This window comes from Seriola lalandi, unplaced genomic scaffold (assembly GCF_002814215.2).
Source record: "Seriola lalandi dorsalis isolate HSWRI2012SDOR001 ecotype SW California unplaced genomic scaffold, Sedor1 jcf7180002054504, whole genome shotgun sequence".
Taxonomy (NCBI): Eukaryota; Metazoa; Chordata; class Actinopteri; order Carangiformes; family Carangidae; genus Seriola; species Seriola lalandi.
Window position 1 is genome coordinate 1,470,087 of NW_019525057.1, and position 11,142 is coordinate 1,481,228.

An 11,142-nucleotide genomic window follows, 5' to 3' on the forward strand; every position below is an offset into this window, starting at 1 on the left:
AGTCACAACGAGGGAGACAAATGAAACGCACTTTATCTCTGTGTAGGCGAGCACCAAGGAGAGCGCTTCAAGGACTCCCTCTTGATCAAAAGCGATGTCCGCTGCCGCATTCGGCTCTCTGTAAGAATGAGAGAAAATAAGCTGTTGGTTCTGTAAATGTCAAGGTACAGAAAAACACTGCCTCTGCATGTGTATGAGAAATGGCACAGTGGCGTCAACAGAGAGAAGAGCCTGGATTGAGTTAAAGAGATAGAGATGTAAGAACTTTAATCATGTGTTTACATGAGTTTGTCCTCATTCCTGAATCTTTGCACTGTTTAAGGTCAGGCTAATTAGGGTTGAGTGAAAATGAAAAAGCAGATTTTAATAAATTTGGTATTTGAAAAACATAAATGAGGAGTCACAGGGAATACTGAACAAAACCACCCATCCAATACTAACTAAGATTTACTTTGCACGTACAGTTTAGGGAATTTCCCACCTCAGTCGTGCTTCAAATTCTCCTTCACCAGGTTCATTCTGTAGAGTTTTAACTGGAGTGTGATAATATCTATGTATTATCTTAGACTGCTTAAACTTTCTTTGCTCCCTTCACATATTTATTTACAACATTCTTCCAAGTTCTTCAACCATTTACCATGTTCAAATTGATTTTCCAGATCTCTCTAACACAGTACTTCACATTAGATTTATTACGTAACGAAGTTGTGTGGAGTTTCCGCAGCAGCTCCATGTTGTCTGCAGCAGTACTGAAGATAGATGCTGCACAATTTAGTGTTTGTAAATATTTCCAGAAATATTCCTTCCTCTTAAAACCAAATTGTTCAATAAAATCTCCAAAGGGCATAAACAGTTTTTTCCCTTTTAAACCCCTGAAAACCAGTGAGATGAGCACAGAGAAGCAATGTCTCAGTCAGAATTACTAAAGCTGTTTTACCTTTGACAGAAAATACTTTGTTCATGTAGGATGTGATCTGTCACAGTAAGAAGTTAATTGCAAAAATACATTTTCAGAGCCTCTTTATTTTCTAGGTATTAAAATTAACTATTTTAGCCAAGAAAGACATTCTCATCTGGTTATTTAATCAGACTGTCCTAGCAGTTAGGAAGGACACCTACTGTCCTCGTGTTCAGCTGGGGACCTTTGTTGCATCGCCTCTGTTTCCCCATGTTTCCTGTCACTCTACACTTTCAGCTATCCAATAAAAAGCTATAAGAACGCCAAAATAAAGCAATTTTCTGTGTTGTGACAGCTCATATTCATATTGCCCACTACTGCCTCTCCAATCACGGAGTTAAAAGTACTTTGTAAAGTGGTCTAATAATGGGAACATCATATTTGGCAGATCCTGAAAGGAGTGCAGATGGTACAAAGGAGAGTTATATTTGTCCTTTGTCTCGCCAGCAGCTCTCCTGTCTGTTTCAGATGCATAAAAATGCTGACAGCCTCCTTCAGACAATTCAGTGAAGCCTGCAGCCTCTTCTTCCCTCCCCCAAAAAAAAAATTTGATTCCCTTGGAGATTTCATAAACCTGGCACAGTCTGTTCTGTTGTAGTCGCAGTGGTACAGAGCCAGCAGCTCATTCCAAGTTTCCACATCAATAATTATTGAAATAAGATCAGTAAGAAAATAAACTGCACATGACTATTCCTTCCCAGCTGCCCCAGAATCCGTCTCTAAGCGGCGACGACGTGAAAAGGAGATAAGGTTAGTGTTCTGCTCGAGCTGCGTACAAAAACCTTTAAAACCATTTTCCCCACCAGCCTGAGAATAGTGACACACAAGTAGCCGCTGCCATCCCAGAGCCTGTTTCAAGTTGTACAGTGTTAATGGTTTCTTAATCAGAATCTTTTATTTTTTATTTTTTATTTTTTATTTTTTCTGGTACCAAACTCTCTCTGGCCTTTTCTCGGTTAATGGAATAAAAGGCAGAGGGCTGTTAATAATGCATGCCTAATTGAAAGGTAAAGCATGCCGACAATATTCCCACCTGTTCTTTTGATGATGGATGTGTCTCCCCCCCGCCCCCACCCACCTACCCACCCATCCATTGAAGTTTTAATAATGTCTGTATGATTTGTACCTTCAAACAGCCTCAGAGTGAACACAGCACAGGACACACAGGAAGTCGAATGTCACCGCGACTCTGAGAAGTTTAAAGTAAGTTTTCTGGTTGTAAAAAGTGGTGCGTTTGTGTGTGTTTGTTACAGCTCTGCAGGACCGGGGGGGTCCGAGGAGGAGGTGGGTGGGAACAGCAGGCAACGACACAACCGCCACGGCAGAGATGGAGGTCTGGAGAAAAGGATGGAGGAGCTGGAGAAGGTAACGGCTACTTCTAGTCCAGAACCAGAAGGCAGTTAGCTTAGCATACCGTCACCTTTAAGGCTCAAGTGTTAGTGTATCTTGCTTGTTTAATTCATGCTCATAGAACAATGTAAAAACAACAAGATGAGCTTTAACCAGCGGTGAGATATAATGTTTTTCTTTCTGAGCATTAGAGGTGCTAGTGGGCGTATATTTATTTATTCTGAGCCGGGCTAACTGTTTCCCCTAGCGCCTGTATTTCTGCTAAGCTAAGTTAATTGCCTCTTGGTTACAGCTCCATACTTCACACAAAGGCACCAGAGTAGTATTGATCTTCTCCTCTAACTCTCAGCAAGACAGTGGGGGATTTCCCAAAATGTCAAACTATAAGGTTAAGGTTCAGCTTTAAAACATACATACATTTCCATTGTTGCTGATATAAAAAAAATAAATAAATAAAAAAAAAAGGTGAGTAGACACAGACATCTGCTCTGAGACTGGAGAGGTTCCTGTCGGTGTCCAGATGAGTCAGAATACACATGTTGGCAGGTTTCATCACCTCCCTGCTGTGGAAAGGTCAGAGCCTGTTGTTGTTGAAAGTGCGACAGCATACGGAGCGAGACTCTCGAGTCTTAATGGAACATCTTGCCGACTGCGTCACTCTGGCCAGTGGAGTTTAGTTATTTATATCAGCGGTTATTCTTCCTGCTGCTTCTTTTAATCAGGTTTGTAACTACAATGAAATCAGGACCAAGTCGAGTCTAATTCAAACTTTAAAAATTTAAGGATGTAGACTAAATATCAGTCAGCCTTAAGAAACAATAGTGACAATATCCCCTCAGCGTCCTCAGCGGTAGCTGCTGCCCACACTTGAACCAAAACACAGGGGATTTCTTCTTCTATCTTGTGGCTTTTACTCATCTTCCAGCTACACCCTGGAAACAGGAAGTGAATTCTGATGAAGCATCAGTCAGAAGGAGCAAATCCCAAACTCTTGTTTTTTTTCTTCTTCTACTTCCCTCAGTGTAACTGAAGTTAAATTGACCTCCCTGTGAAATGTAAAAGTCACAGAGGAAAGATGATCTTTTGGATTGGAATCTGCTATCACCACCAAATCCTATCAACTTTTCAATACACTCTGAGCTCTTCAAGGGTCGTATAAAACTCCTTTAGCCAACTATAAGGCACTTTGTTCAGGCGATCTTCCACTTTTAGTCCCTTGAGCGGCAGCGAGGGCTCTGATTTTTCTGGCTGGAAACCGCGGCTCAGCACTGGCAGAAATTCTCCTGTGTTGTTGAAGAGATGACCTTTTACAGTGCAGATATGTCTTTTCCTCCTACACCAACCCCCATCAGACACCGAGCCACTCACTGCTGCCACTGCACAAACTCAACTCGGAATCAAATGTCACACAGGTGGCTTTAGGGGGGGAAAAAGGCTTTTTAAAGTAAGAGTCGCTGTGACCTCGATGACTTCAGTGAGTGGTTGTTTATCTGGGTCAAATGACCAGAAACACTTAAGAAATCATATTTCACACAACTTATTTTTGTCCACATTGTTTACTTCACTTCCATATAGGGAGAGGTGTGTACGACAGGTCTGGCAGGTAAATCTCTTGAGACTCCAGGCAGCACCTTTAGGTCCCCAGAATACAAAACTGATATATATATGTTTGATCATGCTGCGTGTCGACCCTCTCTCTCTCTCCCCTAACCTTCCTGTCTCTCACTTTCCCTATCGTAAACAAAGGCAAAAACACCCCAAAAATCTCACAGAAATGCCTTTTCTCCAAAGCCAAGTAATATCTCAAACAAGAAAAAGAGAAACGCTTATGGAGATTTAACCTGTATTAATGTATTGGTTTTCACTGTGTTTGTTCAGGTGTCTTTGGGATGAGATTCTATAAGACTTCAAAGAAGCACCTTTTAAAAAAAAAAAAAAAAACCATTATGAATAGTGGTGTAACACTGGTGAGAATATCTTTGTTGGCTATATCATGCTTTGTGCCTTCGACTGTACCTGCCCAGTTCGTTTCTATGGAAACAATTTCATGTTTATCAGCTACAGAAAGAAGAAATTTGAAGTCTGATCTTCATTCATCAGAAACAAACAGCAGCTTCTGTGCTAATAACATACGCACATGATTTCTGTCTCTCACAGGTGGGAACAACATTCATTTGTTTCAGTGTAGTTTTATAGGAGGGAGGAACTTTTTGTCCTTTAACCAAGTGCCATTGAAAAGAAATACAAAAGCACTATATAAGAACAACTTTTAATACATTGTTGACTGACAGTCTGTATGGATTTGTTATTGCAGAATATGTTGAGTTTTGGAAATAGAAAATCACAAACTCAATTTAAACTGTCACGTCACAAAAAGTGATTGTTTTTTTTATTGACTGAGTCGGTTAAAAACAGATGTTCATGAAAGGAAAATGTGTTTTCAATAAAGTCGTCTCTTTCAAGCTGAAACTGTTGAATTCGGCTGTTTGCTCTTGTAGTTTTGGCTTCACAACAGTTAAGACGAATTCACTTAAAATTCACCTGAAACAGGCCGTTAGCATATGAAATGTTTAGAGCTTTTCTTCTTTTAGCTTCTCTTTCTTTTTCTTCTTTGTGGCCGACAGACCGACATTCAACCTTTTTCCATTTCGGCCACTTGTCAGAGGGGAGTATACTGTCTAATCTTTCCGGCATAGTCTATTCTTCCCGGTGGGATGTACCTCCATGGTCAGGTGTTGAATTTGAGGAGAGACTCCTTTTTGTAGAATTCGTTCCTCTCTGTGACAGCAGGCTTTTTGTGCTGCCTTTGAGTCTGGCCTTTCAGAAAACATGTATAACACTTACCTTCAGATGATGTCAGGTGACGCTTTGTAGAGAGCTAGCCTTTACCCCGTCATCAAGGGTGAACAGCAGCTGTGAAGAGAACGACCAAACCAGGTGTAGGGTTTGAACATAGATCAACAGGTAAATCAAGAGCTTCGTTTTCATGCTCCGCTTCCTCTTCACCACAACAGTCTGACGCCCAAGGTGCATGGACTTTGCTGCAGGCAGCAGACGACCCGTTCTGACTCCAACCCCCAAACGTATTTCATCTTTTCCAAAAGTTAATTTTGAGTTTTGGTTTCAGGCAGAAATGCTCCAGTGCACGTGTTTTGGATCCGACAATTATCATTTCTCACAAACTTGAAGTTATTACAGGGCAGTTTTTAGTCCCATTGCAACATGTATGAACCTCCATACAAATTTCATGCCCCATTTTCCTCTGGTAAAACGATCTACTGTGTTGTTCATGTAATCGAGTCGGTAATTGTGTGTGTGTGTGTGGTTGTAGGAGCTGGCCAGAGAGCGTCAGGAGAACGCCAGGTTGCTGAAGGCCCATCAGGACAAAGACGACCTCATCGGGAAGCTGAAGGAGGAAATTGACTTGCTGAACAGAGTGAGTCCAGCCTACGAAACGTTCTGCTCTGATGTCTGATATTTTGAGCGATCCTTTGTGTTTTCATGTGTGGGCGGCTCGTGGGGGCTGGAAATCATCATTTGGCATTTTACTGGAGTTGTGTATAATAGCTCTGTGTTTCTCTACAGTGTTTTTTCTTGCAGTCCATTAGGATTTGGGCATCAACAAACCTTTATTTTTGGATCTACACACATATTAATGATATATGTTTTGCTCACAGGCACAGTAAGTGCAGTTTGCATTTTAAACACTATACAAAAACTCACCAGAGGTTTGGTGACATTTGAGCCTCAAAAGTTAGCGGTCAGTGTAGAAGGTGACATTTATTTCTTATTGATTTACCCACCAAAAACAAATTCGCTGCCTGGTGGATAAGAACGTGATTGTATGTCTCAAGCAAAGCGAGAAAGATTAGTTTTGAGTTTTTGTCAGGTTAAATTTCAGGGTATTTTCAGAACTGCACTGCTGTTGTGCTCCTCATCCGAGAGGGTTTGGACAAATAGTTTTATACAATAAAGCAAAAAACAAACAGAGCAGTAAGAGAAATGAATTGTGCAGTGGCAGCTGAAAGCACCAGACGTACTGTAGTCTTCAACTTTTAAACACCAAGTTTCTTCCTTTTTAGATATTCGGAGCATCTCAGAAAGGTTAAACCTCTCACTCCGTGTTCTGATTTAAAGAAGGAAGAACGGAGACTGAGCTCAAGTTAACGCTCGGAGTTCAAAATACCTCCAATTAAAACTTTGCAGTTGAATTTTAACATTATATAATTACTGTGTCATTTCACATTCAGTAAAGCAGAGCCACAGGTCAAACTAAACGATCACCAAATTACAGCCCTGCCATCCTCAGCCAATCAGTGTGGTATTGTCAGGATGACGCGCTTTAGTTCACTGGTCACCCCTGGACGGAGTTTGTTGATTACAGCTTGATCTTTTATAATTGAATTAATCCACAATCAGCTGACATTTTTCTCCAGCTGTGGACTGATATGTTTCATCATTGTACTCCAAAGGTCGTACTCGAATGTTTCCTCTGTTTCCACACTCCCGTTGTTATTATACAGTTATTTATTATGACTGAGTTTTCAGTCTGTAAGCTGTAACATGATTGGTGGAGTTCCCCCTCGTGTAAATGGGCAGAACAGTTGATGCAGTGTTGATCAAGTCTTGTGCTGCTGCTAAAGGTCATGTTTTCCTCTCAACAGTTTACCAGTAATTTATTCACCTTCTATCTATTTAACTGTAATCCAGGTATTTACAGTCTGAACTTGTGATGCAAGCACGTCTCATAAATTTTACTGTTCAAATGACAAATCCCCATGAACTTTTCCAGTGAGAAAACTCTCCAAACTCTAAACCAGCTGAGAATAGAATGTAGTGAGGAATTGGGACAGAGATATTGTTATTTTTGCTGCTTCCTGCTGATGCCACAATGCTTGTGGACACTTGTCATGGAGCGCTTGCAGGGTCAAAGTTCAGTTTAGTCAAACTACTCGAGTGATGAGAAGCTGCCTCTCTTTATAATTATCATCAGAGTGTTTTACACTGACATGAACCCACTGGCAGGGGTCGTGTGTGTTTTTAAGTTTGGTTTGGCCTCACTGCTCTGGGTCCTGTTTCCTCCTCACACTGCGGTCAGGGTTGAGGGGTCAGGGGACTCTCAGGTTAGCTGATGTCTCTTTATATTGAGCAGCTGGAGTGAAACCTTCCCGAACCCTCTGAACCCTCATCTCCCTTTCACCCCGGACTGTCAACAATCCCTCAACTCGCAGCCATCGCCTGTGTTTTCTGGGTCACCGAGACTAGTGGTAAAATACATCTCTCTGCTTTTTTGGCATCTCTGAGCGCGGCGGGTGGGAGTAGCTCTGAAAGACTCTGATGTCTCAAATATTCAGACTGAGAAAACAAATCTTAGCTCTCCCCTACAGAGCCAATCAAATCTAAACAAGCACTCAGGCTCTGTGGTCAGTGATGTGTACATTTTCATCGAAAAGTCAAATGAATGTTGCTTGTTTATTATCTGGACCCTTTTGTCATTATGATACACGCTCCACGACCCATCTGCAAACACGAAGAGTGCAATATTGCAGCGGGCTCCCTGCTGATAGCATCACATGGACAGGAAGCTGGTCATAAGAGAACGGCTCTGTGTCAGGACGGTCGACATGCTGATAGCCATCTGAAATGTCTCTGAGAGAGGCTTCCACGAGGCCTGATGGGAAAGCGGGAGATAACAGCTGATCCAGTCTGGCGTCACTGCAAAGGATGATTGAACCCTCAGTAACTGTAGAAGTTTATTTGCTAGAGAAAGAAAAGATAAAGCTCAACTCCTGGACCTGAATCTCTCTCTTCTCTTTGAAGAGAGGAATCCTAAAGAGGTCAGATCCACGACAACACGTGGAGCTGTGTCCTCCACGCCGATGAGGTCTTCCAGCTGATGATACAGCAAGTTGTAGATTTTGCATTTTGAAAGGTTAAATTATTTTTTTTTAATGTTGATATAGTGAATTCATTAGCAGGCACAACATTAAGTTGCCACCAGGCAAATATAAGGCCAGTATTCACTTTCTTTGAGCTCTGGTCGTGGTCCCCACCTACTCCTGAGGGAAATATGTGACTCTGTGGCTGCCACACACTCCGCCATGTTCAGCAGACACTAACTGTGTCTGTCTGCAGACCCCAACAAAGCAAATGTGGCACAAAGAGTATGTTTGTGTGGGACAATGTGGGACACATCACCAATGCTGAGCTGCACAGCGTGGTGAACAATAGTTATTCTAGCTGCTGTTAGCCTTTCTGTCTGGAAATCATCTTTGGGTTACAATAGGAACGCAGCCAGAGATCGGCACATCTCTGCAGCTGTATTTTCCCTCCATCATAACCTGCTGAAATCTGCAAAGCTGGGGACTTTGCAGTGACTCACAATTTTCCCCCTTTGGGTGCAGCATAAGCAGCAAAGACGGCGACACGTTAACCTTGACCCACGTGTGCACAGCGTCACATCACAGCCCCAGAGTGACAGTGGTGACAGTCTTCCCCTGTTTTCTTCACAGCCATTCGATGGAAGTCAGATTTGTCCTGCAGTGTTGACTTTTGAAAACTAAAGCTAACTAAGGTCAGTCTGTGTGATCTGAAACAGTCATTCTTATCAATCCTAGAAACTCGTGACCTCTTTAGTTTGACTCTCCTCAGTGCGATGAGGTTTATTCCCAGCACTCATGCGATCATGACCAGTGATGGAAGAAACCGAAAAATGAGGGGAACAACTTGGATGAGACGGCGCCGTGGAAACTAAGAGCCTCTCTCATTTGCAACTAATTGAAGCTGTTAATGCCTAATTTGTTGCTATCAAGGCAGCCTGGCTAGAAGGGGGAAACCTGGCAGCAAGTAATGCACACTTTACAGCCTGACCAGACCTCTCAAAGGTATAGAAGAACCGTCATGAATAGTGTGTCCAGAGAGTGATAACCACCCAGATGTGTGTGTGTGTGTGTGTGTGTGTGTGTGTGTGTGTGTGTGTGTGTGTGTGTGTGTGTGTGTGTGTTTTTCAGGACCTGGATGACATTGAAGACGAGAATGAGCAACTCAAACAGGAGAACAAGACTCTGCTGAAGGTGGTGGGTCAGCTGACAAGGTAGAACCGCTCTGCACAGCCCGGACCCGCCGCAAACAACCCAGCAGCCCCCCCCTGTTCTCTCCCCTCCTCCTGCCCTGGGTCAAGTCCACCACCGCGGCCTTTTCTTCTGTTTGATTCTGTGTGTTAGAGCTGAAACTGTAAAGTAGTCGTTCTCCGAGCCTCACAGCCTTAAAATACATCCCCGAGGTGAAAGCTGAGTGAACAAGGGGCTAACGTTGTCCTGTCCTGACAGTCGCCTGTCATCGTATACATATTTAATGTAAATGTATTGTATATAGGCCATTTAGATCTGTTCATTATATTGATTTTTAATAAGGTCTTAAAAAGCAAAACTAAAATGAATGTATGTGCTGCAAAAACAAGTGCACACAAAGTCTTTTCACACTTGTTTAGAGGCTAAAAAAAAGTGCACACACCCAGTCATCCAGGTCGAATTAATGACATCTCCAGTGTTGCAGTGTTTGAGTTGTATCTGATGCCAGTGCAGAGCTGCTGTTTAGTAACACTTGGACCAAATTCAACAGAATTACTGCTACAGTACCATCAGCCAAAGTGAGCATAGTGCCTTGCAATGCATGTGAGATTTTTAAACTAGGTGCTTTTTTTTTTTTTTAATTAGTGCCAGATTTACCTTCTTCCCATAATTCCTTGGTACATTTGAATCCCACTGGGGCGTCAACAAACCTGAATAAAGAAAATCATATTTTAAATATTTCCAATTTAAATGATAAAGTTGGCACCAGCAAGACTTTATATCACTTATACGCTTTATGCATCTTAATGTTAGCATCTGAATATTATACCCGTCAGTGATGAAATGTTTTAGGGTGAAACCCATGTCTAGTTTATATGTGGATTCTTTAAAAAAAAAAAAAAAAAAAAAGCGATTTTGCTCTTGTTTACAGGTTATGGCAATATTTGATAGTTTAGCTGCTCTGTTTATGGCATCTAAGATGTGTGGAGTGAGCTACAGTGCATTTTCTTTTTTTGTATGATAACCAAATGAACTGAAGGAACATACTATTTGAAATGCATCTCTTTTGTTTACTCAAGGGAACAGGTTTGGCTGGTAGAGGCATTTTACTTCCTGTATTTAGATGATTTTATTCCAGCTGTTCAGCGAGCTGCTGCACCGCGGCAAATAATCTGTAGGTTTTAGACCGTCGATAGAGAGCTCGGCTTCCACATACACTCACATGTTTTGAGGGGTAAAGATCATCGCCCTTTGCAGACGGAACATCACAGACCCATCTCTCTTCCCATTACATTATGCATGTACAGAGGATTAAGTCATTTAATAAAAGTTTGATTATCTCTCTCCTCAGTCGACTCGCTTGTGTTCATTAAGACTAATTTGATGTGATGATACCATGCCACTGAGTCAGTAATGCAATGTGACGGAGGGGTTCGGTTCCTCCGCCTATCTCGCAACACACACACACACACACACACATTCATGATGATTCAACGTGCCAATCACAAACCTGCCTGCGACTGGGACATGAAACCTCCCTTCACCTTACAGAACCTCTATTATTCTATTGAAACGCATTAATTCCCTCACCTAGAGACAGAGTGAGCAGGGAAGCATCTATGTAAGAACCATATCACGACTAATGTCAACTAAATTTCCAGATAACGGCCTGTTTCAGTTGATCGAAGTGCCGGAGGCTCCCTCCATAATCCCTATTAGCATTTTTATGGAGAGTTGTAGGGTTTGTCATTTGGAATAGTCACA

The 11,142-nt window shown here is 42.0% G+C and overlaps 1 protein-coding gene across 1 annotated transcript in view; it reads left to right on the top strand.

Moving 5' to 3' along the window:
• The window catches only part of pawr (PRKC, apoptosis, WT1, regulator), a 62,899-nt gene extending 52,171 nt beyond the window's left edge, over positions 1–10,728 (top strand). The window contains exons 5-7 of the mRNA XM_023413157.2: positions 2,212–2,323; positions 5,640–5,744; positions 9,319–10,728. Of these exons, the coding sequence (XP_023268925.1) occupies positions 2,212–2,323; positions 5,640–5,744; positions 9,319–9,405 (304 nt within the window). The 3' untranslated portion in view covers positions 9,406–10,728. The remainder of the gene's footprint in view (positions 1–2,211; positions 2,324–5,639; positions 5,745–9,318) is intronic.
• Positions 10,729–11,142: the final 414 nt, after the last annotated feature.